This window comes from Arachis ipaensis, chromosome B3, assembly GCF_059453495.1.
Source record: "Arachis ipaensis isolate K30076 ecotype BB chromosome B3, ASM5945349v1, whole genome shotgun sequence".
Taxonomy (NCBI): Eukaryota; Viridiplantae; Streptophyta; class Magnoliopsida; order Fabales; family Fabaceae; genus Arachis; species Arachis ipaensis.
Window position 1 is genome coordinate 136,170,370 of NC_142438.1, and position 20,233 is coordinate 136,190,602.

Genomic DNA, 20,233 nt, shown 5'->3' on the forward strand with positions numbered 1-20,233 from the left:
AAAAAAAAAAACAGATTACTTGTTGGGTAAGGAGGGAAAAGGTTAAAACAGATTACTTACTAGTTAGATGCTCGTCTTTTTCCTTTGAACCACTAACTGAGGTCACAAAACAGGAATACCATTTCTCCTTAGTTGTATCGAAGAAGTGATCCAATCCACAATCATAATTCACACTGCAGTTCACAGGCAACACTTTAAGGTATTTTCTTTTCTCATGTTATTTTTCAATGTTATATTAACTAATTTTTCTAATATGGTCAGTATTCATCTTGTACTATGATTATTAATTTGATTTGGTTCACATTTTTTCTGCTTTCATGTCATGATTGTCTTTTCTAATAAAGTGGAAACTTTAATGTTAATTTCTGTGTAATTTCTTTGTAATTTTTGTGCCTTATTAGTAATTTTTTTTCCACTAGAAAGCCACAAGAAGTTTCGTATGCACCTGGATATAAAAAATACATTGATCAAGTCAAAGTCAATTCCAATTAGAAGTTTCATGTGTTTGTTCACAATCACAGGTATTTTAGAACGTGGTGGAGAAAAATTGTTTCTTGTCTTGAATAAGCACCAATCTGAATGAAGAACATGGAGTACAATAATTTCCAAGGTGTTAGAACAACCTCTCGTGATAGCAGCGTAGGTCTTGTTTGCCACTATCAGTTCGAAAATGGTTCATCTCAGTTTCTCTTTTTGGATGATGCTGAGAATGGTGCTGTCCTTAACCATTCCCTCAGCTTCTTCACTGAAAATTTTGTGCAATCACTTGCTTCTAGCAATGGTTTGATCCTCTTGTCTGGCTATAGTGTTGATCAACCCTGCTATTATGTCTTCAATTCCCACACCAAGAACTCTCACATGATTCCTCAGGCTAGCACCCTTGGCCGCATCATTCGAATCGGGTTAGCCTATGATGGTTCCCAATTTGAGGTTGTGATTGTTGAAGCAGGATCTTCATCCGAATCTAACGGACTAGAACTGCATATCTTCTCTTCTGGCACTGGAAGTTGGAGTAGGAAACACCTCACCGATTTGACTTTGCCATCTTTGCCAGAATTCGAGTTTCAAGAGCTTGGCACGCCTCCTCTTTACTCAAACGGAGCAATCCATTGGGAAATAGCAGGTATTTGCTTGTGTACCAAGTCAAAGGTAGCCGTTGTGAGCTATTTGAACTGCCAAATTTGTTTGATGATTGGTCTTGGCAATCAACAATGACTTACCGTCGTTCTTTATGCGAATCGGGTGGTCGAGTGTACTATTGTTACACCGATTTTGATGGCTTCCACATTTGGGATCTTCTCAAGGAAGATGATATTCTTGGAACATACTATGCTTGCATTGATTCCAAAAGGTTTAGATGGAGACTAGTCCAAAGCATCATGCATGAAGTATTTATCTCAAAGTACCAATTTTTTTATGGCAGATTCATTGATTGGGAACCTTACAAGATTTCACCAATTGGTTATAGTGAACAAGCACGGAGCATATATTTGCAGATTCCAGGAACTGTTGTTTCTTACAATTTTGATACAGGAATTATGAGAACAATCTGCAACTACTCATATGCAGGAATTAACTTCAATTGCTGCAAATTCCTTCCTTTAATTGCTTCTGGGGTTACCAATGGTACAAGAGAAGTGGACTTGCTGCCTAAGGAACAAATGGAGCTGAATCTTCCAATAGCAGAGATGGAGACGTTATCTCTTTGAGATTCTGTATAGTGTATAGAGAATTAAAGATTATGGTTATTCTGATGTCAATAAATACTGTATTTACTGTTAGGATTAGTTTTCTTAGTGTCTGATAGATAATTAATTAGTGGATATTTTAGAGTGAAATATTTAAGTATGCATTTTTTATATCCTTTTGGTTGTACTAAAACTTTTTTTTTATCTTTTTACTTATATTTCTTAGATTTCATTCAGGTTGAATAGTCATTATTCAAGTTTTATTGTTAAAAGTTTAATTTAATTCATTTAAATAGACTGAAATTTCATACAGTAGATAAGAATCTCTTTATAAAAACTTTTACATTCCGAAAAAGTACTCAAACCTTTTGGTTAATCATTTGCATCCAGTTTCATTAGGTCATCAGGCGCTTTGTCTTTTTCTTTAGGACATCAAGCATTTCCGATCCTTCTTAAATGTTTAGATAAGAGAGTTGAATTTTCTTTTTTGGTATTACAAAAGAGTTAAATGTTACTAGTCAAAGGCTTTATTAAAAATATTTTTGAATGTTATTAATCAAAGGCTTAAGTACAAACATTTTTCCTGTTTTTTACTGTATCTTTTAATTTAGCAGGATAAAAAATAATCTGTTTTTCTAAATTCGGGTGTATTTGTTGTTAAGTATACATAATGACCAGTAGACCAAAGCCTTACATGTGATCAATCTAAGTTTTTTTTTTTTGGTCAGGGTCCAGGCTAACAGATAAGCCCAGACCACAAAAAAGAAATCGGAAACCCCCAACCCTATGACCCGACCCGGAACTGGACCCGGCACTGGATGCATTCTCCTTCCCCAATCTGCAACCGCTGCTCCTTTCCACGCATTGATCAATCTAAGTTGGTGCAAACATTATTTTTTAAAAGGGCCAGATATTCGACCTGATGGACCATTTACCAGGCCTTAACTGTTTTTGGTAATCCAAAAATCCAAAGTCAAGTTAAAATGTAGGCCTCAGACGGCAAACATGGTTCCTTTTTAATTTGATGGGTCGCACTACTTCAAACTTTCACTTTCTTCAGTTCAAGAAAAAAAAAATGAGATCCTTTGTACGAAGACGAGCCATGGCCGAAAGAAAGAAAAAGAAGAGAAGCGCAGCTGAGACTTGGACAAATGGCAGAGATGAACCAGGGTTGGAGTGAAGGATATAGAACCCATGTGGTAGTAGTGTGTGTTAGGGGTGTTCAAAAACTCATCCGATTCAAACACTATGTTTACTTGCGGTGCGGTTTGGATTGGATGATATTTTAAAAAAAATGGATCCGATCCGATCCAATTTCGAGTGGTTTGGATTGGATTGGATTTGCGATTTTGTAAATTAAAAAAATTAAATATATATAACAAGTCTTAACATCAAATTTCAAATAACCAACAATGACATAGCAAGTCTTAACAATATCTTAAAAAACCAACGATAACATAAGAATAAAAATAAAATTATAGGTTAGTTAAAATAAATAAATAAATCACATTTTGAACATAAAACATCTATTAAATAATAATAATACATGAAAAATATAAAAATATATAACAAAGTGAATATGTTATAAGTATAATTGTAAACATAATAATAAAATAATAATATTATAATACATTGTGCGGTTTGGATTGAATTGGATCGGTTGTGAAAAGTAGATCAGAAATCTGATCCGATCCGATCCAGCGGTTTACAAAAAATAAGATCCAATCAAATCCGAATTAGTGCGGTTTTAATCGGTTTTCGATTTGGATTGGATTGAATGAGTGGTTTAATTTGGATCGATTTGAATTTGAACACCCCTAGTGTGTGTGTGTTTTATGTAAAGGACAAAAAAAAAAAAAGGAAAACAATATCTATATACCAATACTAGAAAAGAAATAATATAATTTATATAAAAAATATCATATTTATAGTTTTATAAAATAAATAATTACTAAATTATATATTGTTCTGGTAAGGATATTCTTCTCTGCGCTATACATCGGATCCTGGATGTTGACGGCAAGAGATGACTTTGCTCGTCGTTTGAAGTATCCTCCTTGAACTTGGACCCAAGCGTGGTACCTGCAAAAAGGACTCCGACGGTCAAGTCAGTAGAAAATCTCTTAACTTATGTATATAATCGAGTTGCTATTGTATGACTTGTCTGTTAGACTATTGATGTTGCTGCCGTTTTATAGGCTTTTAGTGTTTGAACTGTTCAGTGGCTTGTCGAGCGGATCTCAGCCCCAGCCGAGATTCTTGGGGAGTACTGTTTACGTGATAAGGTCATGTTTATCTGCAATTTCGAATTTTCTGACGTGGCCGAGGTATAAGTCGTTACTTCCGAGTTATATGGTACGATACATAACCCCCGAACTTGACTTGCCTATCTATTTATTAGCAAGTTGAGCTTTTATACGACTTATATCTCGTTTTGCCCTGCTGAACCTAGTAGCCCCCAAGCTTAACGATGCGTTTCCAAGCTTGCGCTATTAAAAAATTAAAAAATGAAGAAATGATAAAAAATAAAAATAAGTGATAATTAATTTTAGTTTCAAAAAATTAAAAAATGAAGAAATGTTCTTTAAAGACTTTGTCCATTAACCTTTGATAGGTTGTCCCTACATTTTTTAGCCCAAAGGGCATTACCTTGTAACAAAAGTTGCCTTGATCGGTCACGAATGCTATTTTCTCCTCATCGTCTGGGTGCATGAGTATCTGGTTGTACACTGAATAGGCGTCATGAAGCTAAGTACCTGGAATCCTGAGGTGTCGTCCACCAATCTGTCAATGCTCGGAAGTGGATAGCAGTCCTTGAGACATGCTTTATTTAGGTCGGTGAAATCTACGCACATGCGCCATTTTCCCAAACTCTTTCTCACCATCACTACATTGGCTAACCATGAGGAGAACCGAAGTTCCCGGATGAATCCTGCATCCAGTAGTTTCTGGTTTCTACTTTTGCTGCTTTTTTCCTTTCTGACCCCAAGTTTCTTTTCTTTTGTCTTGTAGGTCGGACGTTAGGATTGACTGCCAGTTTGTGACATATAAAATTCGGATCAATTCCTGACATATCTGCTGGTGTCCATGCAAAAAGGTCGGCTTTGGCCTTCAATATTTCGATAAGACCTTCTTTGTTTCCTGCAAGGAAAGCAGATCTGATGTTAGTAAATTGATCGTCTCGACCTAACTGTACCTTTTCTAGGTCGTCCACAGGTGTAGGACAACTGTTGTTACTTTTGGGGTCCAGTTCGGCCAAAGTAGGAATGCTTTCTAAATTGTACACCGAATGAACCCGAGGTATGTTCTTCTTTTTTGTTGCTTTTAGGCCCGCGTTGTAGCATTGCCTAGCCTCTTTATGATCGGCATACACTGTTCCTACCATGTTGTCCTGGAAAGGAAATTTTACACAAAGATGGACCGTCGAAACGATGACGCCAAAGGCATTAAGTGATGGTTGTCCTAGAATAATGTTATAAGGACTAACACAATTGACTACTAGAAATTAAATGTCTAAAGTTTTGGAGCTCAGAGGCTCCCCTAGTGTTGTTCTTAGCCAAACATAACCTGATACCGGTACCCTTTTCCCGGAGAACCCTACCAATTCCCCGGGTGAGGGTTGCAAATTTGCAATGCGTTGTCACTGAGGTGCATCTTTTGGAATGTTGAGTAGAATAGGACGTCAGCACTGCTCCCTAGATCTAGCAGGACCTTCTTTACTTTCAATTCTCCCATATGGACTGAAATTATGACCAGGTCATCTAAGTTCGGACAAGATGATTTGAAGTTGGCCGTGCTAAAGGCAATACGGGAAGTTGGGGCCGAAGTGTGTAGACCTGGACGAGATCCTTCCATCGTCATCATGGCTCAGTAATTTCTTTTCCTATCCGAGGTAGTTGCTCTGCCACCTGCAAAGCCACCTGAAATGTAATTTATTATTCCCTTAGAGGGAGGTGTCTCCACCGACCTATGCCATGGTTCTTTTTCCTTCTTTGTGTCTCTTGTTGCTTCCTTTTGTTTCCTAGAGGTAATGTATTTGTCTAGGAGGCTTTGCCTTGCCAATCTTTCCAACAAGTCTTTGGCCACTACACACTCGTCTGTAGTATGGCCAAATTTTTGGTAGAAGGCGCAGTGTTTGCTTCTATCTACATATTTCTGATCCTGGTATGAACCTGCTCTACTCGGCTGTTTTATCAGCTTGTTGTGCAGGATTTCTTTAATTATGTCTTCTCTTTTTGTGTTGAACTTGGTGTATGAATCAAACTTTGGTGCTAGCTTGAATGATTTCTTGAAATCTTTGTTTTGGGGTCGGTGAGACTTTTCTTCTTCTCTTCTAGGTGGCTTTTCGCTCTTCCAAGCTTCTCTTAATTCTTCGATTTCTATTTGCCCTGTTGCTTTTTCTCGGAACTCTTCTAGTGTCTTTGGTTTTGCCACTGCTATCGCTTCTTGGAATTTTCCGGGCCGAAGTCCACTCTTTATGGCGTGTAGCTGTACTTCTGAATTAAGGTCAGGGGTCTCCATGGCTGCTTCTGTAAAATGCGTCATGTACTCCTTTAAGCTTTCATGTTGTCCCTGCTTGATTGTGCTGAGATGGTCGGAATCTCTTACATAGATTTTGGAAGCTACAAAATGGTTAATAAATAGCTTTGCAAATTCGTCAAAGCTCGAAATGGAACCTGCGGGTAAATTAGAGAACCACAATAACGCGGCACCGCCTAAAAAGGTAGGAAATGACCGGCACAAGATGGGATCGGAGTCACTGTTAAGAAACATCATAGACTCGAATTTTGTAACATGAATTTTAGGGTCTCCGATCCCCTTGTACGGCGCCAATGTCATTGGAAGAGTAAAATTTTTAGGCATTTCAAAATCCATAATTTCTTTGGAAAAAGGTCCTATTCGTCGTCTTTCCCCTTTCGGAGGCGTTTCCCCTATTTTCGCATTCGATTCTGCTTGGTGGTCTCCATGGGGATTGTTGTTGGCCTTCTTTTTGTCATTCTCCTCATCATCGTTGTTTTGCCTTGTCGCCAGTAACTCGGCCATACATTGATTCTCTGCTAACAAGGTTGCGTTAGCTGCCAAGAGTTCGGCATTAGAAAGGTTGTGCTGCGGGGTTACCGAGTGATCTGTCATGATTCGGCCGTGTTCCTGCGAAGAGAAAGAAAAAAAGGTACAAGAAAAGCAAATACTCGTCAATTCAGTACTTAAAAAGCGAGGCTCGACCCCACGGTGGGCGCCAAATATTCTGGTAAGGATATTCTTCTCCATGCTATACGTCAAATCCTGGATGTTGACGGCAAGAGATGACTTTGCTCGTCGTTTGAAGTATCCTTCTTGAACTCGAACCCAAGCGTGGTACCTGCAAAAAAGACTCTGACGCTCAAGTCAGTAGAAAATCTCTTAAAACTTATGTATATAATCGAGTTGCTATTGTATGACTTATCTGTTAGACTATTGATGTTGCTGTCGTTTTATAGGCTTTTAGTGTTTGAAATGTTCAGTGGCTTGTTGAGCGGATCTCGGCTCCAATCGAGATTCTTGGAGAGTACTGTTTACGTGATAAGGTCATGTTTATCTGCAATATTGAATTTCCTAACATGGCCGAGGTATAAGTCGTTACTTCAGAGTTATATTGTATGATACATATGTGTGTGTGTGTGCGCGCGCGCGCATGTGTGTATGTGTTTTTGTATTTTAATATAAACAGATAAAAAACTAATTCATTATAAAAATTTATTACTAACTGACTAATGAATTATTGTATATATAAAACAGAATTTAAACACAATACTTAGTTAAGCATATAAATAAACTAGTTATTCACTTTACCAACTCAAATTAATATAGAGTATTAAAAAAATACACACACATATATATGGTCACGTCTGTGGTGAATGTATGAGAACCGTGGCTAAGGTGGCCAAGGCAGAATAGCCAATCCGAGCACGACATATGGAATGTGTAGGATAGAAGACAAAAAACAGTTGACTCTGCTAATCACGGTGAATTCCATAATGGAAGTGTGGTAAATGTTTTCGATCACTTAATCAAATTAATTAACAAATGGAATAAATTAGTAAATATCGGAAAAGAACGTGGTATTCAAAGTGCAATGCACATGAGTTTTGGAAAATGGATGAAGTAATCAGCCAGTGTCCGACCATGACGGCTATCAAAATTTCTCATGGATCGTTCCTGTATAAGCCGACAGCCCTATTCGTGAGAGAAGTTGAAATTGAGAGTAGCAATGGAGGTGGTGGTGCCGTGGACGGCGTGGCCTCCTGGTAGCTTCTTCTTGTGCCGCTAAATGGGGATCGACTCTTTCACCACTAAGCACAATCTTTTCCTTCCAATCATACTCCAATCGATGGACAACTGCGTCATTCTTCTTCGTCCCTGATAGTTTCTTCTTGTGCCGCTTTGATGTTGTAATTCGATGTCGGAGTCATCATTTTTCGGATTGAAAACATACAACTAGTTAATTTTCAAAATGATTAAAATCCCATTTTTTTAAGATCGTAGAAAAGGTTGCGTGTAGAGCCCGTTCCTCACAACCCTTTGCGGTGGGCTTCTTTGAGGACGCAGCCAGCGGAAAGATCTGACCGAAGAGCGCAGCAGCATCTTCATTCATTCCAGATCCAAAGAACATGGGAGATTGTATCGGGATGTGTTCTGCGACAATGACTATGGAGAGCTCTCTCTTGCACGATGAACCAGGGAATTAGGAGAAGCTAATGGATGAGAATTTGGGATTAGGTGGGTGTAAGGCCATCAAAATGGGCTAAGCCCATCGGGCCAGCCCGTTTACCCATTTAAATGGGCGGGCTTTGCCACTAAAATTAAGCCCGTTTAAATTTCGGACTAAACGGGCTGAGCCCGATTAACCCGAAACAATGATGGGTTAAACGGGCTACCTGCGGACTAAACGGGTGGCTCGTTTATTTTTTTTTTTACATTTTTTTCAAAAAAAGTAGCACTTTTAGCCGATATTTCTCCCGATCCGACCCAAAAATTCGACCCATCAACTAAAAAAAATATATTATTTTTTAAAGGTTTTTGGCCTAAAAGTGATATTTTTGTCAAAATATTTTTCAAAAAAATAAAATAAAAGAATAAACGGGCTGACCCGTTTAACCCATCAAGCTGACCATAAACAGTCTGGACTAAAAAATTATGGTCCGCAAATAAAGCGGACTTAAACGGCCGGGCCTAAATAGGCCGGGCTAGCCCGTCTGACAGCCTAGGTGGGTAGGGTTGTAGGATCCGGGTAAGGTTAATGGGCTTAGCCCTTAACAAAAAAAAATCATTTCTTTTCTTCCATTAAAAAATTAGATATACACATTCATTTTCCTCTCTTTGTTTTGGACAAACAACAATTTTTTAATAAAACCAGTTTTTGTTCATTAAGCCTTAGGCCCAGGTTGCAGAATTAAATTTTTGATAGACAAAATTTTCAATTTGTCCTTGCGGTAAACAATTTAAAGTTACCACACTTAACACAATCATAATATCTGCAACTGAGGCCTAGTTCAATTGGTAAAACTATATATCTTTTAATATGCTGCACACTCGGGTTCAATTTTGCCTTTAGGCTTAAATTTTGGCCATCTACCACAGAATTCACCATATATATAATTGGTTATTCCCAAAAAATAAAACTAAAAAACTAAAGACCACGCCTAAACAAAATAAAGATGACAACAACTAATAACCAAACATGAGAAGGCCGCAAAAACTTTAGCCCCTTACATCTACAAATACTCATATAATAACCTAACCATAAACCATGTGCTCCATGATTCCCTTTACTTTAGGATTATCTTCTTTTACTTTGGGATATGTTCTCCCGTCCCATGCGGATATTTTAATTTATTTTTGTATTAAACTTAATATATATATATATATATATATATATATATATATATTGTGCTAGATAGACAATAACTTTTGTAAATAACGTGAATAATAGGTTCTAAAATTGACCTAATAAAGTAGAAAAACACTTCACCCCAAATTATCTCCTAAACATTAATATTAGAATAATTATTTGTACACCTAGTGAATTGAACATCCAACCATTGTTAACTAAACATGAGTAAATCGAATCAAAAGAAATAACTATCCAATTAAAAATAATGAACATAATCATTTGCATACCTATTGAATTAAACATCCGATATATCCATTGTTCCTATTGTTTAGTATTTCCATTGTCTACTTATACTCTTTTTATCTCTCTAAATATATATTATGAGTTCGGTGTTATGTGTTCCCATTGCCCATTGAAAGAAGACGGAATTGCATGCATGAGCATGACGTTGAGTTCCATTTATGAGGTTGGCAAATGGCAGTGAGGGATTTGCCATGACCTGCATGCTCAGTTCATTGCTTATTTATTTATTATTATTAAAACTTTCACTATCAATTGTGTTTATAAAATGGTATGAACATGGTATTTAAATTCAATATTTTTTCTTTTCATTTTTTCCGCTCTCTCTTCTGCTGCTATATATGTATGTAACTTTCTCTGTGAGAATATAAGGCAAGGGTTGATTCACACCGTATAGCAAATAATTAAAATATCATTGATTAGTAAGCATGAATAATAATATCAATTTTTCAGTGCGAAATAAATTAAAGACTTAAATGATGGTAGGTCGACAAATCCATCATCATGCAATATACCGCAATCTCATGACCAAAAAATTCAGTTCATTATGTAACGAACTTAATTTATTTTCATCTTAAATGCAATTGATGCAAGCTATAGCCATAAATATATAATCCTCATCATAAAGTTGGAAAGCGTTTCATTCTTCATTTGGCAAAATTGGTAACATTTCAGGCATTTGAACGAATAATCAAGTTGTCACGCAATTACGACGGCATTACGGGACCAAGATCCGTATAGCACAAAGGTTAGGTGGTTGTAATTTATTATCCCGAGGCCTAGCTACTTATTACAGCTTCTGAAATACCTCACTGTCATTTATATTATCTGCATCATTTATATATAGATGAAGAATGATACCTACATTTATATTAGTGCATTTAAAATTCGATGAATTGAAGGTTTATTTACAAGCCATGTGTGTCTATCTGCATCAGTGATTGAGCTTTCTAGTGTGAACTACCAGTGTCTATACCTAACAGTAGGCAATGTAGGGACATTACTCAACAAGAAGGCAACAAAAAAGAACCAATCCCAAATGAAACATGCAATATGCACAACAATAATATTTGGACGATAATATTAAAGAGAAAAAAAAGTTAAAATTTATTTTATTTAATATTTATTAATTATTATATAATTAATAAATATTAAATATGACAAATTTTTATTATTTTTGGTTAATTCTTTTTTATTATCAAATATTTTTTATATTCAAGAGATAACGTAATTACAAATATTATATATATATAAAATTATAGATGTTATATTATATAAAGAGGAGTGCTACACATACAAGTCATTTTTGTTTACAAATCTTACAAGTTGGGCCTAACACGCGCGTTACAGAAGAAGAAGAAGAAGATTTGTATGGAAAAGCGTTCTCTCTTTGCCTTCGATCTCCTTCTGTTTTTTTTTCGATTTTCATGGTTTCTGAAATCAAGCTTTGAAATTGTTTTGAAGATGATGGAACTTCAGAAATACACCCGAATGATTACAAAAATACACCTAAACGATTATAGAAATACATCCAAAGGATTACAGAAATACACCCAAACAGTTACAGAAATAAACCAAACGATTACAATACACCCAAAGAATTACAGAAATACACTCAAAGGATTTAAGAAATACACCCAAAGGATTTAAGAAATACACCCAATACAGGGAGAGACAGTATATTTCTTCTTGAAATCAATACACCCAAAGAATTATAGAAATACACCCAAAGGATTACAAAAATACACCCAAAGAATTTAAAAAATACACCCAAAATTCGTTGAAGTACATCTTATGCATAATTCAGAACTCTTTCTCTTTTTCCTCCTCATCTTCTGCTGCTGCTTCTTCTTCTTAAAAGACGATTTCAGAGCTTGATGTCAAAAAATAATGGAAACCGAGAATAACGAAGAAAGAAAACAAAGAGAAAAGCACGTAAATGAAGAAGAAGAACAGGAAGAGGAAGAAGAACGTGTAGCAAGAAGAAGAAGGAGAAAGAGAAGGCAAGAAACGTACCTTGAATAATGAAGGAGAAAGAGAAAACGAAAAGAGGAGAAGAAATTTCAATAAAAAAAGAAGGAGAAAGAGAAGAAGAAGAAGAGGAAGAGGAAGAGGAAGAGGAAAAGGAAGAGGAAGCACGGAGAAAGAAGAAGAAGAAAAAGAGGCACAAAAAAAAACGTGAAACGGCGTGTTTATAAATAACTTGTATGACTTGTATGGAAAATCACTTGTATGTAGAGAATTACTCTTATATGAAATAATTTTAGATATTATTCCCCCACATTACAAGAAATTGAGAAAACAGAAAATGTAACATTATTGTAAGAAAGTATTATCTCGTTTTAAAAATAACGGTTGCTTTATCTATAACAATATATAATGGCAAAACCTGTTTTGGTGTCCAAAACTTTTTTTCCATTTTTATCCTTCTTAATAACCTAGCCCACGTTAGTTATTCCGCATTACAATACTCTCACTACTTCATTTTCATTTACGTTCTCTCTTATTTTATAATTCCACGTAACTTCTATAATAATTATCTCTTTCTTCCCTTATTCTCTCTCACTTCACGTTGCTTTTACTAGAAAAACTTTCTTCATTTCTCATCCATCTTTTCATGTATTTTTCTCACTTCATTTAATATAATTTGTTTTTCGTCATTAAATAAAAGTGTGAAACTATGTTTATATGTTTGTTTTGATTAATTACCGTTGACAAGATACCAATGGAAGTGGTGGACCGACTTGGCAAGACTATGTCTGGCGACAGACAAAACATGAGCGAAGAATAGAGGCAGCAATACCTTGCCGGAAGGCGTGCGTTATACATCCCATTAATAAATTTATGTAGTTAGTATATCATTTAATATGAATTACCTTTTACAATATATTTTCATGCTAATAATAAATTTTTTAAATATTCAGATACTAATAATAACAGTGAAGTTGGTCCAAGTAATAGACGGAATGATCCAAATATAGGTAAGAATCCTTTATATTTATATTTATTTAATTAATAATAATTTATTTTTTCTTAAGTTTTGATTCGATAAACCTTCCATAATTGTCCTAAATAATATTGTTATAGATATTATTATAATATCTCAATGTACTTTAAATTAAATATCTATAACAATATATAAAGGGAATAGGAGAGTTTAGTATCCAATTTTCACTTTTCTATCTTAATTTTATTGATAAATAGTGTTTAATATAATTTTCGTCTTAAAATTTGGTCAAAAATATAATTATTAGTTAATTTTCCTTTGTTCTTTGTACAGTTACTTTTTTATTCTACACATAACTTCTACTCATGTTGTCTTTTTCTTTATTCTATGGAGTACATGTAGTACTCTCTCCCTATCTTTATTTCACTTAATTAAAAAAAATAATGATAAATATGTGTATGGAGAATGGTAAAAAATAATAAAAATAAAAATAATTTTTTTAAAAAATAATGAAACAAAATATAATTTAACATATTGAATATAAAATAAAAAAAGCAATTAAAATTATGCGAGAAAAAAAATTCTTTAAATTTAAATTTTTATATCTGCTTTAAATTAAATAAGATTAAAAAAATAAATAAATTTATAAATATTTATAAATCTTTATCTTAATTGTTACATATAAAAATAACATAATAATTTTAGTATCATACTTAAATTAATTTAAATTTTATTATTCTATACATTAAAAAATAAATAACATATAAAATTTTTATTTTTATTTATTAATAATTTATTATTTATTAAAATTTTTATTTTTTATCTCAAATTTATAATTTAAAAAACATAAAAATTAATTTTCTGAAAATATTAGAAAAAATAACAATATAAAAATTACAATTTTGTTTTGAAATTAAATGAAATTTTATGAAAATCTTAAAAATTTTATTAGTTAGAGACATAGAAGTTGACATATTAGATTTAGAGAAAGATTAAAAATTATTACAAATAAGTGTTAAGAATAGGAGAAATATTCAATAATAATGTAATATTTTTATATTCAAGTGTATATGTTAATAATAACTAAAATAATAGTGTCCATATAATATTATTCTTTTAAGAAGATATAAAATATTTGATATTATTTTTTTATAATTGTTGACAAATTTTATAATTTGATAAACAAAAAAATTTGAATCATTGATATCTTAAATTTTGTCTGAAACCAATAAAATATGACTTAACAAATAAGTCTGAAAAATAATAAGGATCTATATAATAAGTATACATCTAGATATTTAATCAAAGAAGAAAAAAATTCCTTTAGCAAATTTGTAATAACTCAAAAGTTAACACCATGGTAGTTATAGATCATAGTGATAAAAACAAAAATGAGAGTTGGAATAATGGTACAGTAATAATTAATTGCGATTGGGATGAATAAAAAAAAGGCAACATAATAATAATGATAAGAGAAACGATAGTGTATAATATGATGAGATAATATAATTAAAATAAAAATTAATAATCTTAAAAATAATAAAATTAATGATAATTAAAGAGGTTCAAGATAAAATTGAAAAAATATAATTTTTTATCTATTAGAATTGTGGATGGAGATAAAAAATGTTTTGGATATAAATTTTTAAATTTGCTTCTAATTAAATAGGATTGAAAAAATAAATAAATTTAATAATATTTATAAATAACTAATCTTTAAATAATATCAATAAATTTTTATATTAATTTTATTACAGATAATAGCAAATTAATATTTTTTAATCTTATTTTTTAATTTAAATTTATTTTTTTAATATTTTACATGTTAAATAATTTAAGATATTTTATTTTTTTTATAATTTATTTTTAATTATTATTAAATTTATAATTTTAAAATAAAAATATAAAATTAATTTCTTAAACTCAATAAAAAAGCGCCTCAACAGGCACGAGTGAGCCGCTAGTTTATATAATGTGATACGCTAATTAAAAATTTTTTGCAAGAATTTCTAGATTTAACAATGACCACTATTATCTCGTCTTAAAAATAACGGTTACAAGAATTTCTGTTTATCGTATTTTTTGTATGAGTATTTTTTCTCTTTTTATTTGTCTTTTTTTTTTTAGATTTAACAATGATTAAATTCTAAATTTTTTAAATATAAAAACTTTGATATCATATGATAAAATTATTTCTTTTCAAAACTTAAATTGATAAAAAGATACCACATAAATATTATATCTCCAGACCAATAATATACAGATGGATATTTTTAATAGCGGTTTGAGTTATGTTATATGTCGTGTTTGATTCAAATTATCGTCCGTTATATGGTACTCGTAAGTGCTTATATAACCTTACATACAAAATTTTCAATTCATATGTGATACAGAAAAAAAGATAAATAAGACAAGAATTGAAATTGAATAGAAAAGATACATTGAAATTGAAATAAAAATAAAAAAAAGAGGTTGAAATTGAATACAAAGAGAATCACTCTACTTTCTATCCAATTTCTTGACGTAACAAGAAAGGGACTCCTCAACCTAACTTGCCAACACCATAGTTTAGAAATTGAATCGAAGGAACTCCTCAACCTTTTACTCAATTTCCCGATGTAACAAGAGAGGAACTCCTCAACCTCAATTGTCCACACCATGGTTTCATTACGAAACCAAAAAAGGAGTTTTTAAACCTCTAAATCATTCTATATTACGACTACAATAGCTAAGGACCTCTTATTAGGTTAAAATAAAGAAAAATCTTAAAGCCCATAAACATAAAGTTCAATCTAATAATTAAATAAACAAAATCAAAATACATTAAATTAAAATATTCTAAAAATATAAAATAATATCTTCTAAATAACACTTGAACTCTTTATATCACGAACATTTGAATCACGTATTAATATGATTCAATAACATACATATTTTGTTTTGGTTGACGCTTAAATATACACATTAAGGATATCTATATATGTGTATGTGAGAAAAATAAAATATAGCCTTCAAATTAATGCAGAAAAGAAGGAAATACATGGAGGGAATCTGAGTCACAGCCTGTTTTCTTCTATCTATTATCGTCGCTATCAGCCTATCATTAGCTGATTCCCAACAACTTAAGCTATAAGCGAAGGGGAAATTGGCTACCATGTAGATTATATGGTGAATCATATTTGATTGTTTGAGTATAAACCATATGAAAAACATTATAATTAATAAAAGAACAACATATATTATTTTAGTCTTCTTCAAAAGATATACTTTTATAAAATCACTATTTATAAAACGAAAAATGACATTTTAATTTAACCTTCTAAATAAAATTCAATTTGGAAAATATACAATTTTTTTCATAAGTGATAAAAAAAATTGTAAATTTAATCTAAATTTTTATTGAAATATTTAAAATTGTTTAAAAAGCAGATACAAAAATCAAGAAAAAAATCAATTTCAAACCCATTTTAAATTTATTTTTGTATTGTTTGTCATTCTTCTTAAAAAATAATTGTTTAAACAAAATAAATTTTATATTGGAGGATAGAAAGATATCAACTTTTTAAGTGGGCTTAAAACAATTGCAAAATTTGATATCTAGAATCTCTTCCAAATATGTCTTTTTTATATTTTGTAAAATTAAGATAATTTTTGAAGGCTCAAAATATTATTTTTGATTGTTTAATCTTAATATAAAAAAAAAACACTCAAAAAAGTATAACCAATAAGATAAAAAAAATCACGTAAAAAAATAAAAAATATCAGAACGTGATAAATAATAGACCAAACATTAATATTTCGAACTATTATCATTCAAAAATTAAATTTCCAAAGAGGTACACTCAAACGCATGCATGCAATGCCTTTCACTGTCCTTTTCAAAGTCTCAACAAATTAAATGTAGAGGGACGAAGGCCTACCCATTGAATTGATGAAACATTATTATTTGATCAAATACTATTGTTCTATCCAAATTCAAAAGGATCTTAATCAAATATTGACCAGACCCATAAGTTTCTGACAAATAAAACTTCAGCGCATATATATAAAAATCAATGCTTTCATACAATTATACATATATAAAATGTATACTTAATTACAGGTTAAGTACCTTTTTTTTTCTCAAAATTTATGGCTAAAATTAAAATATCACTAATATTTCTTTGCCAATAAGGTTATGGGATTGAGATTTTTGTTTATTATTTTTTTTGAAAGAAGAACCAGCTCAACACATTTTTTTTTTGGTGACTTAAAAGAAAAATAAACAAAAACTAAGAAAGAAAAAAAAAAAAACAAGAAACTGCTTAACAAAGGCAGTCCCGCTGAATACTACTCTCAAACTCCTTCCAAGGCAATGGAAGCTCCACTTGGGGAGAAATAGTCCTCATTGCAGTCTTTGCCATGATGTCTGCTACTGTATTTGCATCTCTCAAGATCAACCGAAGATCAGCACGCCATTTCCAAGACATGATATCTCGGATTTTTAACACCAAAGGATCAGTAAACCCAGAGCAATCTTGTAAATTATTGACAATAGTAAAAGCCTCCACACAGTCTGTCTCACATATAATGTCTCTTTGTCCCGAGTCCCATGCTAAAAGAAAGCCTCTCCAAATAGCAAACAACTCTCCTTGCAAAATGCTACGACTCTCAATTGTTCCCAGACAGCCTCGTTGCCACCTTCCCTTCCAATCTCTGCTAACACAAGCAAAACCAACTCGAGCACCACTGCCAGGATAGCTAGCATCACAATTAATCTTAAAGGTACCCACTGAGGGGGGAATCCAAGAGCCACTAATGGTTGAGGGGATAGATAGTCGTTGCAACTCAAAAATATTTCGGAGCTCCTTTTCTAAGGACAAAGCCATACCAATCACCTTGTCTGTGGTCCAATGCTCGTGAGGATGAAAGATCTCGTTGTTTCTCGAACACCAAATCCACCAGAGACCAGAAAAGAATCTAAAGGGGCGCTGTTTGCTATTATGTAAGAACCAACTCATCAAATCCACTGGTTGATCGGAGATCCCTAAAGCTTGCCAAACAAGTTGGGCTTTTGGACAATCCCGAATACAATGTAAAACCGACTCCTGACTTGAGAAACATCGTGGACAGCTATCCGTGTGCGAAATGCCCCTTCTAAAACGAAATGCAGCAGTAGGAAGAGCCTCCCGAAGACATAGCCAGGCCAAAAATTTGTGCTTTTCCGGAACATGTTGACGCCAAAGCCAAAGCCAATTACCCCTATCCTCCCAACTAAACATCTTCTTACTGAGCCATAAATAACCACTATGAGCATCATAAACCTTTGAGGCCGCACCAGTCCAACACCAACCGACCTCTGAACCAGCTTGAACATCTGGGTTGTAAGAATTAATGTTGCTCTGCAGAGACTGATTCAGAGGAGAATAGATATTCTCAAGGTTCCACTGTCCAGATGACCAAAGGTCCAAGATCCTGAGATCCGAATCAGAAATGTGAACATAATCCATCTCCTGACACAGTCGCCCCTCTCTTCTCCATTTAGAAAACCAAAAGTTCTGTTCCAAATCCCCAATGCACCAACTAAAACCTTCCTTTAGGAAATCCCAAGCTCGACATATACTCTTCCAAACATAAGATCCACTTCCTCGAGACCGACTAAAACAATCATCCTTAGAAGAATGGTATTTCTCCGTCAACAGTTGAACCCATAGTTTGTTGGGATGGTGAAAAAGTTTGTAACTTCTATGTTATTTTTGGTATAGTCATCAACAACATGAGTTATGTTTTGCATCACTCTCTAAAGCAACAAAACGACCTAGCAACACAATCTACTACTTTCGCTGTCTTGTTCTGGAAAATAACATCATTTCTACACAACCAGATATTTCATATAACTGAGAAGAATCTCACTAACCATATTTTTCACACGTCTTTTCTCAAATTCATCGTCCTCCAACTCTCAAAATGTTCTTTTATGGAACTTGGAATGCTCCAAACACGACCCACATGACTTATCCATGCGCACCACACATGTCAAGCATACTCACACGTAACAAACAAATGTTGTACAGTTTCAATTTTCTTACTACACATAACACAGACGTTATCACTTCGTTTAATGATGCCCAATCTGCTCAAGCGATCCTTTGTATTAACTCGGCTTACAAGCACAAACCAAGTAAACAACTCTATCCGAGATGGAACAATTCCTTTCCGGATTTCATTTGTGAACTTATAGCTAAGGATATCATCCGTCAATGTCTGTATCTGCAAAACCTGCACAAATGAGTTAGTAGTATAAACGTCTTCCTTATCAAATTTTCACACCATTCTATCTTGTGCGCCTGCTATCAATCTCACAGCTTGCAAGATATCAAACATTTGGTTCAAACTGTCAGTCTCTCATTGGCGGAGTTTCCCCCTCCAGTGGAAGTTCCAAACCCACTCTATCCCATCCCAAAACCCATAGTCCCCAATCACGGATCCTTTATTATCTGAAATTGAGTATTGGAAAGGAGTCTTTCAACTTTCCCGACTATAGCCATGTATCTTTCCAAAATCTGGTTAATCTACCATCTCCTACTTCTATAGCCAACCCGTCAATCATCTTCTGTCTGACATGTTGCTCTTTGATTTGCAAGTGGCATATATCTCTCCACGGATCCCCTTTTGCTGGTATAGCTTGAGTAGACAATAACTGCCCAGGGTTCAGATTATTGCAGGAGCACACTACCTTCTTTCATAGAGGACACTCTTCTTTAGAGAATCTCCACCACCACTTAAACAATAATGCAGTATTACGAATCATCGCATCTCCCACACCTAATTCTTCTAGTTTCTTCGGTGCCTGTATCATCTCCCATTTTACAAGAGCCAGTCCAGGTCATCCGTCGTCCGTCGTCCTTCCCCCAAAAGAATCTTCTTTGCAATGAAATTATATTTTTTGCCACCATAACTGGCATTTTATACAAACTCAAATAGTAAGTAGGCAGAATATTAATCACGGATTTGATGAGAACCAACTTTTCCGCTTTACTGAGCACCTTTGTTTTCCACAAACTTAGTTTCTCCTCCACCTTATCTATTACTGGCTTCCATGTTTTTACTAGCCTCGGATTTGCTCCTAGATTAATTCCCAAATACTTCACTGGTAGATTCGCCGCCTGACATCCTAATAATCTACACATCTGACCAACCCACTCCTGACTGCAATTACCGGTATCAAACTAGATTTGTCGAAGTTAATGCTCAATCCAGACATGACTTCAAAACACCTCAGGAGTCTCTTGTAATTTTTCACTGTCTCCTCTTCTGGTGGGCAGAACAATATAGTGTCATCATCAAACTAAAGGTGGGATAACTCTATATTGTCCCTACCAACTAAGAGAGGAGATATTCTCCTATTTCTTACCGCCTCCCCGATCATCCTGTTCAGCACATCTACAA

The 20,233-nt window shown here is 33.6% G+C and overlaps 1 protein-coding gene and 2 pseudogenes across 2 annotated transcripts; 1 reads left to right on the plus strand and 2 right to left on the minus strand.

The window, feature by feature from the left end:
• Positions 1-32: 32 nt before the first annotated feature.
• LOC148572558 (uncharacterized) lies at positions 33-1,928 on the plus strand (annotated as a pseudogene). The gene is made up of 2 exons (XR_015907545.1): positions 33-199; positions 420-1,928. The product of XR_015907545.1 is annotated as an uncharacterized LOC148572558 (transcript).
• Positions 1,929-4,372: 2,444 nt separating this feature from the next.
• On the minus strand, positions 4,373-5,552 carry LOC148572559 (uncharacterized; annotated as a pseudogene).
• Positions 5,553-5,555: 3 nt separating this feature from the next.
• Positions 5,556-6,821, minus strand: LOC148572560 (uncharacterized). The gene has a single exon (XM_088507587.1). The coding sequence runs from the start codon at positions 6,819-6,821 to the stop codon at positions 5,556-5,558; it is 1,266 nt and encodes a 421-aa protein (XP_088363713.1).
• Between the last annotated feature and the right edge of the window lie 13,412 nt (positions 6,822-20,233).